Source organism: Chironomus tepperi, unplaced genomic scaffold (assembly GCF_022539635.2).
Source record: "Chironomus tepperi strain 1889 unplaced genomic scaffold, CSIRO-AGI_Ctep_v1 contig_422, whole genome shotgun sequence".
NCBI lineage: Eukaryota > Metazoa > Arthropoda > Insecta > Diptera > Chironomidae > Chironomus > Chironomus tepperi.
Genome location: NW_027226544.1, coordinates 120,961 through 141,361, shown reverse-complemented (window position 1 = coordinate 141,361; position 20,401 = coordinate 120,961). Strand labels below are relative to the sequence as shown.

General features: G+C 31.9%; 5 protein-coding genes across 11 annotated transcripts in view; 3 read left to right on the top strand and 2 right to left on the bottom strand.

Moving 5' to 3' along the window:
• The window catches only part of LOC139097416 (patched domain-containing protein 3-like), a 31,646-nt gene extending 23,812 nt beyond the window's left edge, over positions 1 to 7,834 (top strand). The window contains exons 9-12 of one of the 2 annotated variants that reach the window (XM_070649240.1): positions 331 to 669; positions 4,814 to 5,337; positions 5,524 to 6,905; positions 6,971 to 7,834. In XM_070649240.1, coding sequence (XP_070505341.1) covers positions 331 to 669; positions 4,814 to 5,337; positions 5,524 to 6,905; positions 6,971 to 6,974 — 2,249 coding nt within the window. In that variant the 3' untranslated portion in view covers positions 6,975 to 7,834. Of the gene's footprint in view, positions 1 to 330; positions 670 to 4,813; positions 5,338 to 5,523 lie in introns of both variants that reach the window. The other variant, XM_070649238.1, reaches the window with a different exon arrangement.
• Positions 7,835 to 9,043: 1,209 nt separating this feature from the next.
• bwa (alkaline ceramidase) lies at positions 9,044 to 11,865 on the top strand. The gene is made up of 4 exons (XM_070649330.1): positions 9,044 to 9,313; positions 9,475 to 9,530; positions 9,603 to 10,052; positions 10,111 to 11,865. The coding sequence occupies exons 1-4, from the start codon at positions 9,256 to 9,258 to the stop codon at positions 10,369 to 10,371; spliced, it is 825 nt and encodes a 274-aa protein (XP_070505431.1). The 5' UTR covers positions 9,044 to 9,255; the 3' UTR covers positions 10,372 to 11,865.
• Positions 11,851 to 13,404, bottom strand: pr (6-pyruvoyl tetrahydrobiopterin synthase purple). Its single transcript, XM_070649333.1, has 4 exons — positions 13,322 to 13,404; positions 12,769 to 12,801; positions 12,586 to 12,708; positions 11,851 to 12,516 (listed from the first exon to the last, which is right to left on the bottom strand). The coding sequence occupies exons 3-4, from the start codon at positions 12,654 to 12,656 to the stop codon at positions 12,081 to 12,083; spliced, it is 507 nt and encodes a 168-aa protein (XP_070505434.1). The 5' UTR covers positions 12,657 to 12,708; positions 12,769 to 12,801; positions 13,322 to 13,404; the 3' UTR covers positions 11,851 to 12,080.
• Positions 13,405 to 13,532: 128 nt separating this feature from the next.
• On the bottom strand, positions 13,533 to 19,821 carry LOC139097464 (glycogen debranching enzyme). Its single transcript, XM_070649329.1, has 9 exons — positions 19,617 to 19,821; positions 18,636 to 18,973; positions 17,932 to 18,580; positions 15,791 to 17,723; positions 15,188 to 15,650; positions 14,784 to 15,130; positions 14,388 to 14,716; positions 13,848 to 14,327; positions 13,533 to 13,790 (listed from the first exon to the last, which is right to left on the bottom strand). The coding sequence occupies exons 2-9, from the start codon at positions 18,962 to 18,964 to the stop codon at positions 13,755 to 13,757; spliced, it is 4,566 nt and encodes a 1,521-aa protein (XP_070505430.1). The 5' UTR covers positions 18,965 to 18,973; positions 19,617 to 19,821; the 3' UTR covers positions 13,533 to 13,754.
• Positions 19,822 to 20,173: 352 nt separating this feature from the next.
• The window catches only part of Arms (Ankyrin repeat-rich membrane spanning), a 30,375-nt gene continuing 30,147 nt past the window's right edge, over positions 20,174 to 20,401 (top strand). For all 6 annotated transcript variants that reach the window (XM_070649320.1, XM_070649316.1, XM_070649313.1 and 3 more), the window contains exon 1: positions 20,174 to 20,374. The gene's annotated coding sequence lies outside the window, so the exon portion shown is untranslated. The remainder of the gene's footprint in view (positions 20,375 to 20,401) is intronic.

Below are 20,401 nucleotides of genomic sequence, written 5' to 3'. Positions count from 1 at the left end.
AAAAATGTTTATTTGCTACCGTCTGATTTGTTTAAATAAGAACTGCTTTAGGAATTGAGAGGAAAAAAATATAACACTTTTATGATTAAATGTTGCTAAGGTCATTGCAAAGGTTTCCTATGAAAAAAATGATCTCACGTGTGCTGCTGAAAAAATACTTAAAATTCATAATTGCATTCACTTGCTCAGCAGCAGCAGTTAATCTTGCATTCTTTGACCGATGCTTTGAAACTTTTATTTCCCTATTTGAACAAAATGATCAGCACAATTGAGATTTATTTTAAGTACTTAAACTTAACCTTTTTTATCTATTCTTTTTAATTTAATTAGGTATTGGAATTGATGACACGTTTGTGATGCTTGCCGCATGGCGCAGAACATCAGTTAAATTATCAGTGCCTGAACGTATGGGACATATGATGTCAGAAGCTGCTGTCTCTATTACAATCACCTCATTGACTGATATGATTAGCTTTTGGATGGGTATTTTTAGTCCATTCCCATCTGTGAGGATTTTCTGTACATATAGTGCAATGGCTGTAGCATTCACATATTTGTGGCACATTACATTCTTTGCTGGTTGTATGGCTGTTTTTGGATATTTTGAACATCGAAATCTCCATGGAATATTTGGTTGTGAGGTTCAACCAGTCTCGGTTGCAATTAAAGGTATGAATTTATAATTATTTCCTGCACTTTATATTTCTCGATAGATTTTCTTATGCATGTGGTTAGCTGAGAGTTGACTATTATAAATCATGTGGTAAAAGAGTGATATTTTACGAGACATTAACACGAGTCTGATTTCTAATTCTTTAAAATAGTCAGATAAAAAGAAATTTCATATGGTAAATCCGTAAAAAGACGTGTTATCCGGAATTAGTTAAAGTTTATAGATGAAGTAGCAAATTTCTCGAATAACTTAACATTTCGCTAGTAAAATTATCAATTTTAATTAACTCAAGACTTGTTTGAGTTGTTTTTATAAGTAATTGATAAAATGTAACGGATTTTTAATTTTTGAATCTTCTTCAACCAATTTTATAAGTTGCATACCCCTTTAATGTTTTGTTTTTGTTTTTTCCTTATTTAGAATACCAGAAAACATTGAAATTACATTAATTTAATTATTAGACACACATCAGCTGTTTGCAAGTTTGCAAATCTAAGCGCCAATAAAAAAAATCATTTATAAGTCTTTAATTACTTATTATTGATACCTTAGTATCCATCGAAATTCTTTAATTACTCAAGTAGCCATTAAACGCAAGAATGCGCTACAGGTCAATTTTCTTGGCCAACCAATTAATATATTTACTTACCTTGAAAGACAATTTTTTTGAGTATTAAAATCAATTATAAATCTAATTCGATTGAATTCACTGCTTTCTGCTACATTTTTTTTAAAACTTTGCTAAATCATGCAATACAGACACAAAGAGCAGCTAGATATATCTTAAGTAAAATAACATGTTTGCATTGCATTTTTTTTTTCTAAAACCGCTTTGACCTGCTGCTAATACAACTATATCATTGATAAATTTAAGTTTAATTGAATGAAGTTTGTTTTTTGAAAGTTGCTTGTGGAAAGAATTTTGCACTTGCTGTTAAGTAATTACACATCTGTCTAATTATTTTAGTGCAAATTGTCTAAACAAACTCATTAGCAGTAATTTTAATTCCTGGATTAATATTTTGGTTCCTTATGTCAAAGTTTCTTCAGGAAAGATTTGACAACTTAATTAAATTTACAGACCAGAAGTAGATTTATTATGAAACTCATGTTCATGCTAATTTAAGTCTTCCTGTTTACATCTCATGTCATTCTCCTTACTTTATGTCCATCCTACGTGCATTAATCTCTATACATCACGAATAATCCGATCAGATTAGCAAGAGCAGCGATGAAAGTAGATATGGGAAGTTGCACCAAGTAATTGGATCATAAAAAATCCCAATAATCTTATGAGTTTAAAGATAATTAAATCAAAAATTTACTAGTTACCCAAAATATCATTAGAGCATAGAAAAGTGTGGAAATATCTGTCATAACTGATCTCTTCCCCCCAATTATTGTTGATTTTAATTAAAGAAATCTCTTTAAATGTTTCAGTTTAGCTGAGATACAAGTCATGAATATAAATTTATTTGAGTATTACACATTTAAAAGAGAATGTAATTGGTTATGTGATGGTAAATTATTATAAGTGTCTATTGGGGCGAAATATCAGGGGGAAAATCATTTATAATGCTTCAATTGTTTTAAATTTCCTATAAAGCAGTTAGGTTAGGTCACTGATTGAGTGCTTAGGATAGGTTGAGGTATGGCAGTTAGATTCAGATCAAGTTTGAGTTGTTTTACTAAAGTTGTTCATTCTGTTTAGACTTCCTGCTCAATATCAAGCCTCAAATCTCAAAAATCAAATTTGTCGTCAATATTTTGAAGTTTTCAACATCTTATAGGATTTACTAGTATTGACTAAACCATAAAATTTGCAGAAAACACCTCGCGTCATTAAATTACAACATAACCTCAAAAGACTTCCCAGAAATCCCCGAACACATTGCGTTAATTTCGAGATAATTTCCTTCGAATTCAAACCAAACATATTTCGCAAAATTATGCAGCATAGAGAAATATTAATACATAATTTCGAAGGATGGCTATTGTGAAATGAGTGACACATGTAACATATAAAGCAGTGAACCACATAACACATTCGAGCTACGCTCACCAATCAATTGGACTCTCTTTCTTCAAACATTTCTCTTGTCTTATGATGATGAAAAAAATACCATTTCTTTTGCACACATCTAATGAAGCCGAAGCAAAATAAGTATGTAGCTTGAGCATTGCATCATAACTCTCAGACTCAGCAACGCGATATGATCAAATAAAAAAATTGTGTAACACGTGTTTTACTAACAAATTTTTATAATTTCTTTGAAAAAAGAAAGAAAAAAAGCTTAAAGAGAGTGATTAAGCATTAAACATCGATTAAGCAATCGTTTGGCTTTAACTTTGTATTTATTAAATTCCTGACATAATTCTGAATAAAGATTCTTTAACAAATTTAAATGTCTACTACATTTGATGACATAAATGCTACGCTGTGTGTAGAATCATCATGAATTAATTTAAAAAAACAACAACAAATAGAAATCTTCAATTGAATGCTTCCTGAGAGGCTTATTGTTTCTCATCACATCATATATTACACACGACAAAGCTATAACGGTACACATGATTAGAAAGTGTCTAGAAGAAAAGATTTTCTTCTCGAAAATTGCGTATTAGAACGTATTCTCATCGGTGATTGTCGTGCCAAAGATCGCTGTGATGATTAATGACGAATTATATTAGCGATTCGCGATAACAAAAGACGTTTATGAATTTATTAGGTGAATGATCATCAAAAAATGTTTATGATAATATTCACAACAGATTCATGTGCTGAAAAACTTCAAATGTTCATTAGCATCTGACGTTAGGTGTGGATTGGCTGGCGGAAATTTAAAATTGGCGTTATGAGGTTTTTTAGTGAAATTGAGGATGCTGTTAGGTGCTTTTTAAATGTTGCTCAAGGCAGTGAAATTTTGATTGTGATTTTGGCGAATTATCTGAATTATGAAGCGTATCTAATTGATGACTTCTTCCCAAAAAGGAAGGATGAGTTTGACTTAGGAGTCCCCCATGGTTGTTGGGGTTGTACATGCGGAACAGATTGGTTCGGAGTCATATTTGGTGGGTTTCTCAAGTTACTAATGTTCAACTGCCTGTTTAGGGTTGATGACAATCAAACTACTTCTTACATGCTCTGAATCTCTGCAACATTGTATGAGCATCAAATGCATAGCACTCGATGATGAAATATGTAGATAAAGCTACATCATTAATTCGAATGCAGCATTGGTAATAACCCACATTTCACTCCCAAAAAAAAATAGCGCAGTCATAAAATCAATTACATAAACTGACCCACTGGTGTATAATGCGTCTCAGCCATTTCTTCGTGTCATATTTACATTTCCATTTAAAATTTTTTTTTTTGTGACTGAGTGTTTGTGAATAGGCAATCACCACTTAAATAACAATGATATGTCAAATTTCACTACACTTAAACTACGATAGCCAAAAAATGAGCATGAGAAAGATAGACACAAGTATACATTGCTAATTTTTGTATTAATTAACAGTTACAAACAATGTGAATCAATTCCATTGCAATAAAAGAAAACAAAGGAATTCCTGTCAATGTATTGATTAATGATCACAATACTGATTTGTCTCGGTTACGATGAACTTTTGAATATCATTATTTTGACGTGTGTAATTTGTCCAAATTTGTGTGTAGGGGCATTTTTGTACATTCCACGTTGGTCTTTAAATTAAATTAAATTTACACACTTGTTTCATTTAAAATATAAGTTAGCTTGATATTCGTTGAAGAATTGACTTGTTAGTCATTTTGGGGATATGTAGAATTCTATCTACAACAATTTAAGACCATTTTAGTAAATTGATCAGTAAAAAGTCCGTTAAAAATTCAAAATTCAAGCAATTTGTCATTTTAAATTCCCAAAAACCGTTACAAAGTGACAAATTATTTCCCTAAAGCTCATACCATCAAATATGCAAACTTACGTCTCAGTCAACGACATGCTAATTCAAAAATTTATATGTTTGCCTTACTCTGTCAAACTTGCTTATAAATAACAGCATTATTATTATTTAACTCAATATATGTGAGACGACCTTTAATTATTACGTATAACAATTTATATCATGAATTTTTATTTTCGCATTCAACAGAAAATCGGTCATGGATATATCGAAAATTTGTAACCGGTGGAATAAATCGAAATGATCCTGATAATCCACTTGACAACAAGGAACACATGCTGATGGCATTCTTTAGAGATCATGTTGCGAGATTTGTCAACAAAGGCTGGGTGAAAGCAATGATTATTTTAATATTTGCTGCATATTTGGCTGGCGCATGTTATGGCGTGACAAAGATTGAGGAAGGTCTTGAACGACGAAAGCTATCTAAATCAGACTCCTACTCAGTGAAATTCTTTGATTTAGAAGATGACTATTATCGTGAATTTCCATATAGAATACAAGTCATTATAAATGGTGATTTAAATTATTCTGACCCAATAACTCAGATGAAGATCGAAGATGTGATGCAACAACTTGAGAATACATCCTACGTAACATCATCAATTTATACAGAATCATGGCTTAGAACATTCTTATCGTTTGCGGAACGTAGCGATTATCTTAATATGACTGTAGCATCAGAACAAGACTTTATTGAAGCTCTTAAAGAGGTATGTATAGTCAATAATAATCATAGTCATAATAATAATAAAGAGAGTGTGATCATCATCATCAAACAAGACATGATATGATGAATTGAATTGATTGTGCTGTACATATTATTATGATTAATTTAAAACAATAAGCATAATCATAACTTATCAACTTCTATTCTTTCTTTTTATTATTTTTTCTAGTACTGGCTTTATCCCGGCAATCCATTTTCATTGGATGTTAAGTTCAACGACAACGAGACACGCATTGAGGCATCAAGATTCTTAATTCAAGCAATTAACATTTCAGATACGAATCATGAGAAGCGAATGGTTAGAGATTTGCGTGAGATTTGTAAGAATTCCGATCTTAATGTGACAATCTTCCATCCATATTTCGTGTTCTTTGATCAATTTGAACTTGTACGTCCAACATCAATTCAATGTATGGTCATTGGTGCTATAATAATGATGATAATTTCATTCATTTTCATACCAAATGTTTTATGCTCAATTTGGATTACATTTAGTATTATATCAATTGAGGTTGGTGTTGTTGGATATATGTCTTTATGGGAGGTGAATCTTGACTCGATATCTATGATTAATCTTATCATGTGTATTGGATTTTCAATCGATTTTACTGCTCACATTTGTTATGTATACATGTCATCAAAATGCAAATTACCTGAAGATCGTGTTAGAGAAGCTTTATATTCATTGGGATTACCGATTGTGCAAGGATCTGTCAGCACAATCCTCGGTGTCGTTGCACTCTTATTAGCTCAGAGTTACATCTTCTTGGTATTTTTCAAAATGGTATTTTTAGTAATCTTGTTCGGTGCTATGCATGGACTCTTCTTATTACCTGTGATGCTCTCACTTTTTGGACCAAATTCATGTTCGGATATTGACGATTCACAATTTGAAGACGATGTGATGTATCAATATAAACCAGAAAAGAAGGACGGAAAAATGCTTCATCCATTCACAATAACACATCCACATTTAATGGCATCGTCACCAAATGGAATTTATTCAAGTAAACAATTCATGCCATCGAACTATAAAGCATATGGCAATGACGAAAAGGATTTGGGTATTGGTACATCAAGTGAAGATTCGAGTGAAAATTCAAGTGGTAAATCACAGCGTCGTCAAGCAATGGAAGATGAGACTGTAAAGAGACGATATGAGGAAGGATGGAGAAAGTCATCACAAAGTATGGCATCGCCATCGCCATGTACATTTCAACCAAATTTAGATCTATATGGTAATAAATTTGATGATTTCTGGAACAGTAGTGACAATATCGCCAAACCAGTTCATTATCGTTCGCGTAATGAGTTAATACGTGAAAGGAGTGACCTTGAGTTGTCGAAAAATGATTCGTTAAGAAAAAATGAGGAGCCGCCTTACGTACGACAAAAAAGACTTTCCGATTTTGAAAGTAATGGACAACAAAACGATAAGAAACTGCATTATTATGACTACAATCAAAAGCGAAAGTTTTCAGATGAATCTTATGTGAAGGAGAATAGCAACGAGAGATCAAGAAAGTATATAAATACACGTCGTAACATTGTGTAAGACTTATAGTGTAAAGAAAATTCATTCTTTTTATTTCTTTATGATTTATTATTTTTAATAGATAATGATGTTGATATTACATTTCTAAGGATATACAATTGATTAAAAATTACCTCTGCCTGTGTGTGCTTTTTCCATTTATTATACATACATAGTGAAGATAGTATGATTTAAACAGATAAAATAATTATAATTAATGACTTTTTTTTTTGGATAGATTTGTATAGTTTCATTGAGATGATGCTTTTATTAGAAACTTTTTTGTTTTTTGGAAATTTGGACAGCAACAAAAATAATAAGAAAACAAAATTCGGAAATACTCAAGTGTGCAAGCAAATCTTTTAGTAATTTATTAAATTAATGGCTTTTTAGCACGGTCAAAATTTTATGCCAAATTAAGTTTTAGGGTAATTTAGATGATATACTTGAGTTCTTATACCTAAGATAGGTATTGCTATACAAAATTTAAGAGAATTGTGGGGATGGGATGTTCTTAGCTTAGTGACAATATATTATATTATGGACTAGTGATTCTCACTAATATATACAGAAGGGTTTCCCGAAATTTCGGTTTAAACGGATTTTTGAGATTAAAATCGAGACCTGGACCACTAGAGAATTCTTCGAAATCTCGTTTTCAACGAATCTCGAGACTGGGTTGTCTTGGTCTCGGTCTCAAGAGCCCTTAGTATAACACTATCGTCAGAACTCGATGCCGACTAGATTTCCATATGTTTCTAGTTAACTTTAGTTGACTATTTCATACAATTCTCTTAGTCGACTTGAAGCTCCATTTCCAATTAGAATGGGGATGGATACTAGACATCTTTATGCAAAATTACCACTCAAACCACATGAAACTATACAAATTTATCAAAGAAGACTTTATTCAAAGAAAAAAATTAAAATATGAAAAAAATTGAACGAAAAAATGACAAAAAAGACTTTTTGAAGAATTAAAAAAAGCAATTCTTAATCAGTCATTTGATATTAAGGTCGAATTTTAATTAAGAAATTGTATTCGATGATTTTTTTTCTTCTTCATATATCAAATTAAATTAGTTATAAAAGAAATTAATTTTGATAGATAAAAAGTTACCGAAAAGAGAAAATGTGTTTAAAAAAATATCAAAATTTTAGGGGAAAATTTTTTATAAGGAACAAAAATAAATAAATTAAGGTTTTTATACGACAAGATGGAGTAGAATTATGAAATAAATAAACAAAATATTGCCTTGTATATATGCCTTAAATTAGATAGCATCAAATAAAATAAATGTATGAAAAAAATAAAGTTTTTTTGAAGGAGTTAAGGAAAATTCAGTCGGAAATTTTTAATTTATTGCACGTGGATGTTTTCTTACAGATGCGCTATGCAAACAACTTATTATGCACCGAATGCATTCTCATTTTTAATTATAGTTTGTTTGTAATTTCACACGTGATTTGAATAACATTCTTGCATTGAAATTGCTTCATTTTGACGTTATTCAACTAATATTTTTGAGTTAGTGAATTGCAATTAATTTTCGTGTAATTAATTGAAAAAATATGAGGATGAACATGAAAGCTAAGCATTGTGAAGAAACTTAATTAATTCTGTTTACTTACCTCCTTGAAGTTGCTTATTAAATTGATAACGTATTTTGAGAACTTGAAATTCAAAATCTTCCTTTTTGAAGCCAAAAGCAGTCTTGAATAAGAATTATTACAATTTTCTACCTGTTTCCGATGTTTCAGCATTGTAATTTCTATATGTACCTAAGCTGATCCGATAACTCTTTCTGCAAATACGAGATTCTATCTGCTTGTCCTTGTATTAGGATGTAAAATACAATTTTAGACAAAATTCAATTTTCAATTTTTTAAAAATTTTCTTGACGCTTATATGATATAAAGCGATGCTTTAATTTTTGTCCAATTCAAATCTAATTCCTACCGTTACTTTTGTCATTTCTTTATTTGCATTTTTAATTTATTTAAGTAAGCATTCCAGATATTACCATAAATTTCGCAAACGTCTTTCACAAATTCAAATATGAGTACAGCAAATACTCACCAATACAGTCTCATTACTCTCTCTCATTTTGCAATCATATGATTACTATTTTCATTTACTTTCAGCTGTGCAGTGCTTAATATTTTTACACTTAGTGTATTTTAAGTTTTTTAAATGAAAGGCAGCTCAGATTGATGCTCTTTTTTTCGGTAAACATTCACTCAATCTGATTATCGTCTGTCCTCTGTCATAAAAGTTTTATCAAATACATTATAATTTTATCTTTCGGACTTAAGCAATCTTAGTCGCAAAATTCTTGATAAGACTTAGTGTTATTTTGTTTTAAAATGTCAGTGGGTGAAGCTGGATTTCGTGATTCTTTAATATGGCATTCATCGCCAGTTGGTAAGTAGGTCATATGTTCAAAAAACATAATTGAACTAATTCATAAAAACAAATTGCGTAACAAAGAAAAAAAAAGTTTTGATATACGTATTATGACATTTATGATGCTGCATTGCTTTCACTTCCATCCTTTTCTTCTTATTTTCTTTCTAAAATCGTAGACTGGTGCGAAGGAAATTACAAAATTGTGTCAAATGTTGCTGAATTTTACAACACAGTAAGCTTATTAGTTTAATTAAATATTGTCGTGATTCATCAGTGGCCTTTCCTTTGTTTCTCATATTTACAGTTCAGCAACCTCATCTTTATTATTATGCCGCCGATTCTAATGTATTTATTCAGAGACTATGCAAAGAAAGTAAATCCAGGAATTTATCTCGTTTGGGGATTATTAATAATAGTTGGAATTGCATCGGCTTACTTCCATGCCACATTATCTCTAATGGGACAATTACTGGATGAATTGTCAATTTTATGGGTTTATACACTCACAATGATCCTGTTCTGTCCAAAACGAAAACTTCCAAATTTTTTAAAGAGCCGATATGTATTCTCCGGTTTGTTGCTTACAATTGGCCTCGGAGCATCAATAATGTCTGTATGGAAGCCTTATATAAATGCATTCGCATTAATGACATTAATTGTCCCGACTGTATATTTACTACTCGTTGAACTCGAACGTGTCAAATACAAGGAAAGTGAGGTATTCTCCCTTGGTATACGATCACTAGTGTTGATGGTAAGTACATGACATTATGACATGGCTTATTAATTCTTTAATTATTTTCATTTTTTAGGTATGTGCAGTGACTCTGTGGTTGAATGACCGAATGTTTTGTGAATTTTATACATCAATGAAAATTACTTACCTTCATGCTCTCTGGCATATTCTAATATTTTTGTCATCATACACATGCTGTGTACTGTTTTCGTACTTTTTTGTTAAACTTGAGAGGCCTTACATGGCATGTCAGCTCTCTTACTGGCCGAAAAATACCGTGCTTAATGCATTTGGTATTCCATATGTTGAATTCAGACGTAAATCACTGGATGATTAGAAAATCAATGATATTAAATTGGTGGAATGGATGAACAAATTTTTTTTTGTGATTATTTTAGTCGATAAATCCTTTTTCTTGTCTCTTCCAATAAGTAGATTTTAGAACGACAATTTAATGATTCATTTCCGTATTTAAATATGATAAATACTATTTTCCATAGATTATTATTAATTATATTTTTTCATATTTTGTGTTCTTATTTAGTGAGTCATATTGTAACTTATATGATATACACGAATTTATCAATATTTCTTGTCTTAATATCAACGATTTTAAATCAAGTATGCATGGTAAAATATAGAAAAAGAACAAAAAATTTAATTTTTTGATATAAAAAACCTTATTTTAATGCAAAAAGTAGTCACGATTTCATAAAAAATAATAGAAACTCCTCTTCAGAAAAGCAACAGAATATAAATTTCAATTTTATCAACCTTTAATTAAGTCACGAAAGTTATAACACGACAAATTCAATTAGGTATCACAACAGACAAGATAACGGATTTAAAATATTTGAAAATTTAACGGATTTGATATTTTTGAAAACTAACGGATTTGAAATGTTTGAAAACTAACGGATTTGATAATTTTTGAAAATTAACGGTTTTAAAACTTTTGAATACTAACGGATTTGAAATTTTTGGAAATCAACGACTTTTTAAATTTTGAACTTAACGGATTTAGAATTTTCAAAATTCATTGTCCCAAAAAATTCAAATTTTTGAAAAATAACGACAAAATTTAAGAATTTTCTCAATTTAAAAATTTAAAATCCAAAACACATACCTAAATGGCCTAAACACAATATATATGCCTAAAAATTACAAAAAAAAAAACCACCAAAATTTAACATGTTACTTTAAATAGCCGACGTCTGTTTAAATGTGTATTAAAATCAGTACACTGCAACACATTTTTCAAGGTCAATATAATCAATTATAATTGCCTAGCAAGCTGTTTCTGAGGAATTGTACTGAGATTTGCTAGTAAATGACTCAAAAGCTTTAATAATAGTAACAAAAAATGGAACTGGATCAACGAAAGACCATGCATACGACATTTTTATCCTATTATCAGTTTGAGGGGATGGATAGGCATGATGTTCAATGGATTTAGAAGATGTTCTGACGCTGGGGGGTCCTCGCTTTGAATAATTATGAATGTAACAAAAGCGAGGAATCAAAAGTTTGGTGATAAGAAAAATTCCGAGCGAGACAAGTGAAAAGGCTGTGCTAATCATCTGTTACTAATACCAAATGGAAGCACGGCTGAGTCTTGCGTCGCTCAGGATTCATTGATCTTCATGTCTAAATTGACCTCTTGAACAAATTATTACAAAGAAAAATAGCAAGTTTAGAACTTGTAGTGATACGAAACATTAAATGTAGATTAGGTGGATGCTAGCGAAGCTATGATTTATATATTTCTTTTGTGCTTACTATTAAATTTAATTTAATAAATATAAAAGCTCAGTGATACTGTAAAATGCAACATCGTTTTATTTATTTATAAATTGTTTATATATATTCTGTAGTGTAAATACGTAACAAATGATTACAGATCATATAGATGAACAGATGTGGGAACTTATCAATTAAATTAAATTTTCAGCGGAATTATTAGTCAAGTACAAAGGTACGCGATGCACACGACCATACGTAATTCATGTATATAGCAGCAGCTACTTGTATGATTAATGCATGCATCTATGAATCAGAATCAGATGATAAAGTAGTACAGATGTTCTCGGAAGTACGTCTTAACCCATTTGTATATATATGCTTAACTCTACCACGATAAATTACGGAATTCTTTTCTGTTTCATATAATTTCACTTGATGTAACAATTCAGGCTTTGGTAAGGCTCGTCTCAATGAGTCATAAATAAATACTGCGAGATTCTCTGTTGTACTTGGAATGATTTTAAAGTAGTCAAGATCTTTATCTAAATTTTTATGATCCAATGGCTTCATAATGCACTTTTCAATTATCGCCTTCAAGTCTGTTAAATTCATTACCATTCCGGTTTTAGAATCGACACAGCCTCGAATTGTTACTTCGACTGTGTAGTTGTGTCCGTGACCATTTTCGTTATTGCATTTTCCGAATATTTGCTTATTCTCTTCGTCGCTTAATTGTGGACTACAAATGTAGATTAAAGATTGGCTATAAATAATTTTAAAATTACAATTAAATTATATTTATTATCACCTATGAAGTCTATGGCAAGCTGAGAATGTCTCTTTACGAATAATATCAACAACTGGTCGTGACGTTGTCATGTTTAATCTTAATGATCACTATTCGACTTTAAAGTAGTAAATGAATTTTATTCTGAAACATGTTTCAAATTTATATGTTATTGAGAGATTAACGTGAGGTGTTTATACTCACATGTTGTGTAAATGTTGACACTTTGTCTGCTACCTGTTGAATTATGGGAGAATAATTGAAAATTTATTTAATTTTTGAGGATTTTTTGAAATTTTAAGAATTTGAAATTTTTAACGATTTTGTAAAATTTGAATAATTTAACGGTATTGTAAAATTTGAATAATTCAACGATTTTATGACTTGAATTTTAACGATTTTGTAAAATTTAAACATTATTTGATGCATTTTTTTTTGACTTTCAAATTTTAAACGGTTTTGTAAATTTTAAAATTTTGAACTTCATTCAAACTGAACGAAAACGAAGTTTTGAACTTCATGACTTACTGAACAAATAAAAATCGAATTTTTAAATTTTAAATAACGGATAAAAACCGAACTTTAAGCAATTGACTAAATATTTCAGGCACAGTCCAACAAATGCGTTCCATCCACAACTCATCTCCAATTATTCCAAACATTTTTTACTCTCTTAAGTCTCTCATAAATTTTTAATTGGCGAACTTATACAGAGAGTAAACCGAGATAGTTGAACTCAATTCAAAGATTCTCTTACCTATCAATCAAATTAATGATAACTGCTGTAATTTTGCTACGTATCAATTCCTTATCAACTTATTGTTTATATTTTAAAGTGCTATCAACTTTCATTATTAAGAAAAGACGGAGAAAAGTTTACAATAGTCATGCGCAGAAATTATAAACATCTGGAAAGAACGTATATCCCCTTAGCATCTCAGCTAATTTATAAAATGCATAGTCGGTACTTTAAATTGCGCAAAAAAAAATTAAACAAAATGTTATAAAATTTTATTCAATATAAGAATAAGTTTTGCTCTAATATAATGAAATCTAATAAAGATAATTAATGAATTAATGACATTTTAGAATCAAAATGCTCAACATTGCTTTTTTATCGTCTTAACGATTAACAATTCAACAAGTGAATTTGATCATAAATTTATATAATATCATATGTTAGTGCGGATTTAGTTTTTCTTCGGCTTTTCCAAGTCATAAAGGGTCTGAAAATAAATTAATTGTTATTTTACATCCATCAATTAAATCAATCTGGACCTTACTTCCAATACAGTTGCCACACTCCAAGCTTGAGTTCTGCAAGAATCACGACAATATGATCCATTACTATTAGTCAATTCTGGAAGTCCTCGCCATGGTGATGTTCTCAGTTCCTTCAAATGTGCTGTCAAAATACTCCAAACTTCAGCTTGAGTTTCCTTTAATTTTCCCAATTTTTCTGCGAAAATCAAGCGAGCTCGGAGATAATATCCAATTGGCCATAACCATTCAGGTCCTTGATGATAATTAGCTCCATGAGAAACTTTTGGATCATCGCTGTCATTTGAATTGTCATAATCTCCACAATAACCCCAATCATTTGGATCCAATGTCTTCATACCAAGTGGTCCTAAAATGTGCTTACGAGCGACTTCAAGTGCTTCCCATGCATGTTGTGGATTAAACAAGTGTGGAGCAACAACCATTGTGATTGGGAAGTTGCATCTCAACTGGAAGTCGGCAAACTTTCTGCTTGCTCCGTGCTATTAAATAAAATTTCAATTAATGTTAATCAGGCACAAGAGTTAATATTTAGAGCTTACCGTGTCTTTGTAAATCATCTTCTTATGGACCAATGGATTATTATCAAATTCACTGACGAAGAAATATTTCTCAAAGTTCCTTTCAATCCTGTCTGACCATTCCTTGAATGTCCAAGTTAAACTTGTGCCAGTTGAGCTATTACGTTCAACAGATTTGTACGGATAGTCAGGGCATGAATCCAAGAATTTCAAGACACTTGCTTGTAAACCGACCAATTCAACTGCAGAGCCATCACGTGGTGTTGATGGAACTCCCTTATTTCTAGCCTTTTCAGATGATCCCATTTTGTCCATCCATGTTCCGCAGTTAGCATCGTTGCCACCGAAAACTAGAAATTTGAAAGTTCAAAATAAATTTTCAAATATTTTTTAGTCGTTAAATTAAAAAATTCTTACCAAATCCAGTTTCAGGATGGATTCCAATTTGATTATTAAATCCATGATCTGTCATATGTTCATCAATTCTCTTTCCTGCATTTCTTTCACGATATACCAATCCTTGGAAGTGAATTCTCAATGCTTCCTGCATAACATCGTGCAAATATTGATCACACTTTCCTGGTTCCTGTGGCTCAGAATCGTCAGTTGGGAACAGACGAGAAACCTTTTCACGTAAAATTGCTTTTCCATTTGGAACTTCAGTAATATATTCCTGAATACAGTACAACCACCACCAAATTGCATCTCGGCAGTTGAAACGAGCGTTCTTGCCTCCATCAAGAAGATTTGGAATCAATCCATGTCTAATTAGTAATAAAATTTAATATAATTAGAATATTTATGAATTTAGTCAAGTCTACCTTAAAGTTGCAGCAAATCCAAGAATGATGTAACGTGCTTCATCATATCGTCCAGTTAAAATCATACATCCACGTAAAGCAATAAATGTATCACGTCCCCAACAACGCATATAGCCTGTAGCAAAATGAGGCAAACCAGCTGCAAGTGTTGTACATAAGCTAGGCGGTTTTGGGGATTCAACAGCAGGACTTAAGGCAGGCAAATTAGCCGATTTAACAGGTGCCAAAAATTGAAGTGAACTTAAAGCAAGAAGCTGTTGGAAGATTGATCCTTTGCTGATAAAGTTAGGCATTAATCTCAAAACTTGGGCAGTAAGCAATTCATAAGTTCCAGTAATGATGGCATCAAAATAAGCTGGGATTAAATAACGAGGAATTCCTTTCATTGGTTCCATATTCTTCTCAAGCCAGCTTGCTAATGGTTTAGTATTCTCTGATTGTCTTAAACGATTGCTTATGAAATCTGTAATTAAAAAAATTTGGTCGTTAAAATTTGAAATTGTTCAAAAAATTAAAAATTTGAATTTTTGAAAACCGTTAAGTTTTTGAACTTCATTAAAAATCAAATTTTCAAAAGCCGTTAAATTTTAGTTCAAAACTTACCAATCATCCAGTTTCCTTCTCTCAAATTATTGCAGAATGGATGTCCCAAATCATGTTTTGGCGAAATTTCGCTCAAATACGAAAGAAATCCTTGTAAGCCAGCATATGGCAAGCGCTTCCATCCTGGGATATCATACGCTTCAAATCCAAAGCCTCGATCACGTTCCTCTTGATCACACGAAAACAATGCCAAGTTCAGATCAACCAAGTTTAATTTAGACACGATTTCTTTCAATTCATTGTATTTCGAGCCATTTTCACAGTGGAAGTCTTGGACAGTTTCATGCAACTGACGTAAACGAGTTGTGACGTCATTGTGAGGAGTAACTCGAACAACTACAACAGAACCGGGTCTCAAATTGACGAAATCCAATTGAGTTGTGTTTCCATGAATTGCTGGTGTTGTCTTAAATATTTTAGAGTCACTAAGTTGAATATTCTTCCTTGTTGTGACTTCATACTCATTTAATCCATTAATGAAGGCTGTATCCTTTCTGAATTCACTTGGTCTTGCATATGGCTGTTCACGGCGACTGCGAATTTCAGCTTCAAAATAAATTTCAACAAATTTGCCTTCAAATGTCAATGGCTTGACATAGGTCGGTCCGGCATTAGGATCTGGATATCCGAACGCAGTATGAGCGACAAGAATAAATGACTCATGAGTTACTGGATTTTGACGAGTAATACCAACAATATCCTTATGCATTTGATCAACAAATACTTCAGTAAATCCTTGATTTCCCATAATTCCATGAAGGTCATTAAGTAGACGTTTGGCAGCAATAATTCCAGTATTTTCAAAGACATTTCTTCCCCATTCTTGATATTGCCTTTCTTCATGTACAACATGAATGTGATGTGGAACCAACTCATCATATCCACGATTACTTCCACATGCACAGCATGCCATGCAAACCATAGCTGCTGATGGAAGTAAATCAAAAACTGAGCGCTTTTCAACTGGCGATGGATTATCATGAGTTTGATCAAGGAAAATTGCGTGAGCGATGTTTGGTGCCAATGGACGTTTTGGATTATTGAAGAATGCACCGACAGGTTCACCTCCATATAAATAGACCAAACGACCTTGTTCATGCGAATCCCATGCTGATAAAGCCTCACGAATTAATGATGTTATACCCAAACGATTGACAAAAATGTTATCAGCATCGCCAGAATTTGTAAAGAGTTCAGCAACAACATACAATTCAGGATTAACCTTTCGTGCATTATCGATAAGATATTCAGCAACATGTAATGGTGTTGAGTGACAGTTATCAAGACGAATACCATCGAAATATTTTGCTGTTGTATTGACATATTGCATCATCCGGTCCCACAAATATGGACTGTCCTCAAACTTATCACCGAATCGTAATTTGACGGAATCTCCCCATGCAATCAATTCACGTCTTAAATATACATTTCCGATGCCAGGTTGAGGACGAGCAAAGTCTTGTAATGGATCATGTCCCATAACCCATCCATTATGTGCCATAAAGTACTTTCCCATTTCTCCATACATCATTCGTTCTGCTTCTTCCAATGTTGCATGATATGCTCCGGTGTGCGTAAAATATGGCGTGAATAATGGATGTGAAATATCAATTGTCCTGAATTTTGGTCCATCTCCTTGAACTCTTTCATATCGGGCACCGGCAAGTGCATTATCGATAGCATAATTCATATGATTGTTAACTTCCTCACGAATTCCCTTATTGTAACATTCCAAAGCATTTCTAAATGCTTCACCGCATTTTCTAATTCGTGTATCTTCATCGAAACAATCAGGTCTAAAAACATTGTAGATTCTCATAGCTTCATCAATGTTGATGTAAACGCCATTACGTTGATAATCAATCGGTTTTTCAAACTTCAATTCTGTCGACGGAATTTCTGAATGTGATGTCGGTGGTGCACGTGTTCGCATCTAAGTGAAAAACAAAAGATAATGAGGAGACGATTGTTATTTTAAGCATAGAAAGTTGATTACAAAAATAACGTATGATTTTTGGGATTAAGTTTAAATCCATCGGATTAATTTTAATCGTCCGGATTTAGGAGAATTTTCAAATTCGGCATAACTAATCACATCCAATAACCACCATAAACAAACTTAATGAGGTCAGTTTACTTACATGATCAACAAATGTGGCAAAATACTTCTCAACATCAATCTGATAGAATTCATGAATTTTGATCTTTGGTAAAAAGACTGTCATAATTTGATGACGAAGTGCCTGAAGATGATCTTCAGTCTCAATAACAGAAGGACATCCAACCAATTCGAAATTTCCTTTCTTTACTTCCTCACCAACTTTAGTCAGCATAAAATCAAGAATAAATGCCGGTCTTAAATGTGGACATGTATGGCACGAATATGTAGCTTCAGGATGTTCCTGCAACCACGGAGATTCATTTCCTGTATGGTTCAACACAATATCACAAATCGAGGCAATTCCCCATTCATCACGCATTTTCTTAACAATTTTTCCGACATCTTCATATCCAACATTTCCGTAATTTGGATCAATTTTTAATTGATCCTTTAACGAATAGGCAGATCGACTAGCAGCAAGTTCTTGGATTGGTGTAAAATGGATCAAGTTGTAGCCTGACTCCTTTGCAACTCTCAATTTTGACTCCCAGCTATTAAGCGGTCCGAGACATTTTGTTAAAACTGTTTGACAGCGAATCGATTCGAGTTTTAAGTTTTGTAAGTCACGTCCAACACGAATATCAGGTTCTACTTGTACGTAGAGTGATCCACATGCTCCAAGGGATTGACTGTTGTGAGAAAATAGAATTAAATTTCATCAAATACTACATGGATGTCACTCACCGTTCTTCTTCCAGAATATAAAATCTGAATGTTCCAGATCGAAGCATTCGGACCTGACAGTACATCTCAAGATCCTTAATTTCTGCATAGTTATCATTAGCTGCCAATTTCTCACCAAAACGAGAAAACCATTCCAGACTTATAAACTTATTTCTCACAAAATCATCACTCTCAACCGACGGATAGTTAGTCTGAATGGTAATTCGCTTGCCCAACAATGATTCACCAGGTACAACACGTAATACAGTCTTCTTCTTCAATCGATACAAGGTGCTATCCTCGAACTTTTGATAATTTATTTTAACACTCACAACTTTTTCGTCATTCATCCTATTGCTCTGAAAATAGCGAAAAGAATGCATCGTGTCTTAATTAAATAGACAGTCTCAAGTCGATTTATTTTTAAAATGATTAAGTTATCGCTTTAAACGTGACCCAAACAATCTAGTTAGTCGCCAAAACACAGTGTTATTATTATACAATGAATAATCAATGCACACGACTGTACTGGATGCTGTTGGTTGAATGATAATTTTTAACCCAATTTCTATTGTTTTTATATGCTGAATTTTTTGAAGAAATTAAGGTAATTCAAAGAAGTAACAAGATCCAGTTACCGAAATATTGAGGAATTGATAAATGTTAATCTGTTTAGTGATATTTACTTTTTTATATCTTTTGAATCTTAATGCCATCCACAAGAATCGTGCAACCTTACGGAAACCACGAATAAGCTTGCAAACAGCTATTCTAAGCCTCTTAAACATGATTAATTATATTTATTTACACCATATTATACACAAATTAACACTATATCTTTAACAAATTACAATTTAGGTCTATTACTCAATTAAATCACAGAGAATTGATAAGGCACTGAACGTATCGACGATAGAAAGTGAAATGACTCCATGATTAGAGAGAAGGTCGAGGACAAAAGGACAATTTAATAATATTTGATGAGGATTAACTTTTACTTACCTTACTGCTGCAATTTTAAATGATATCTGAACGAGGAATTGATGTAGTCAAAATCTTTTCTTTTTGCCCTTGTCGATGACCTTTTAGAAAGGGAAATTGAGATTTGTTTACAGATGTGATATCGGCATATAAAAATGTAGAGCATGAAAATCTATCATAAATTCACATATTCTCTATTAACATTTTGATTCAGCTGACTTGTTACAATATATTACAATTAATTAAAATCAATTTGTGTCTACATTTAAATTATTTAATTGACAAAACAGTAAATAACTTACACATAAACAAAGTCAGCTGAGATTTTGTAGTTTAAAGTTCAGTCAGAAGATGTCGCATGCTTCGATCAACAAAGAAAAACATAAATGTAATTTTTGATAACATCCAGTGATGACATTCTATGTAGAATATAGCTTTAAATTAGTTATTTATGCTGGCTGTTTATGGACTATGCTTTCATTCAGAAAATCCGTTAAAAGCTGAAAAATTTGAATTTTTAAAATCTTAGTTGGCCACCCTTCGCATCGAAACTTTTGCACAACAATAATAAAATAATTTTTCACAAAAAAAATCTTAAATTTCTTTAATTTATTGTCTTAAACTAGTTTAATTTGTAAATAAAGTGCTTAATTATATAGTCCAAGTGCTTAACTATACAGTAAAGATTGAGTAGATCTCAAATTTCAGGACAATAAGGAGGAAAACTTAATAATCAATGATTGTGAATTAAATTTAAGGAAAAGAAATTCGAGAAAGAGGTACGTAATTCCAATAAAAAATCGACT

Bases quoted from the DNA above. Each gene is read 5' to 3' on its own strand.
- bwa (XM_070649330.1), top strand. From the start codon at position 9,256: ATGTCAGTGGGTGAAGCTGGATTTCGTGATTCTTTAATATGGCATTCA. The intron at 9,314-9,474 runs GTAAGTAGGTCA...CTAAAATCGTAG, and splicing joins ATGGCATTCATCGCCAGTTG to ACTGGTGCGAAGGAAATTAC. The intron at 10,053-10,110 runs GTAAGTACATGA...TTCATTTTTTAG, and splicing joins TACGATCACTAGTGTTGATG to GTATGTGCAGTGACTCTGTG.
- pr (XM_070649333.1), bottom strand. From the start codon at position 12,656: ATGACAACGTCACGACCAGTTGTTGATATTATTCGTAAAGAGACATTC. The intron at 12,517-12,585 runs GTGATAATAAAT...CTACATTTGTAG, and splicing joins GCTTGCCATAGACTTCATAG to TCCACAATTAAGCGACGAAG.
- LOC139097464 (XM_070649329.1), bottom strand. From the start codon at position 18,964: ATGAATGACGAAAAAGTTGTGAGTGTTAAAATAAATTATCAAAAGTTC. The intron at 18,581-18,635 runs GTGAGTGACATC...TTCTCACAACAG, and splicing joins TATATTCTGGAAGAAGAACG to TCAATCCCTTGGAGCATGTG. The intron at 14,717-14,783 runs GTAAGAATTTTT...TCAAATTTCTAG, and splicing joins CCATCCTGAAACTGGATTTG to TTTTCGGTGGCAACGATGCT.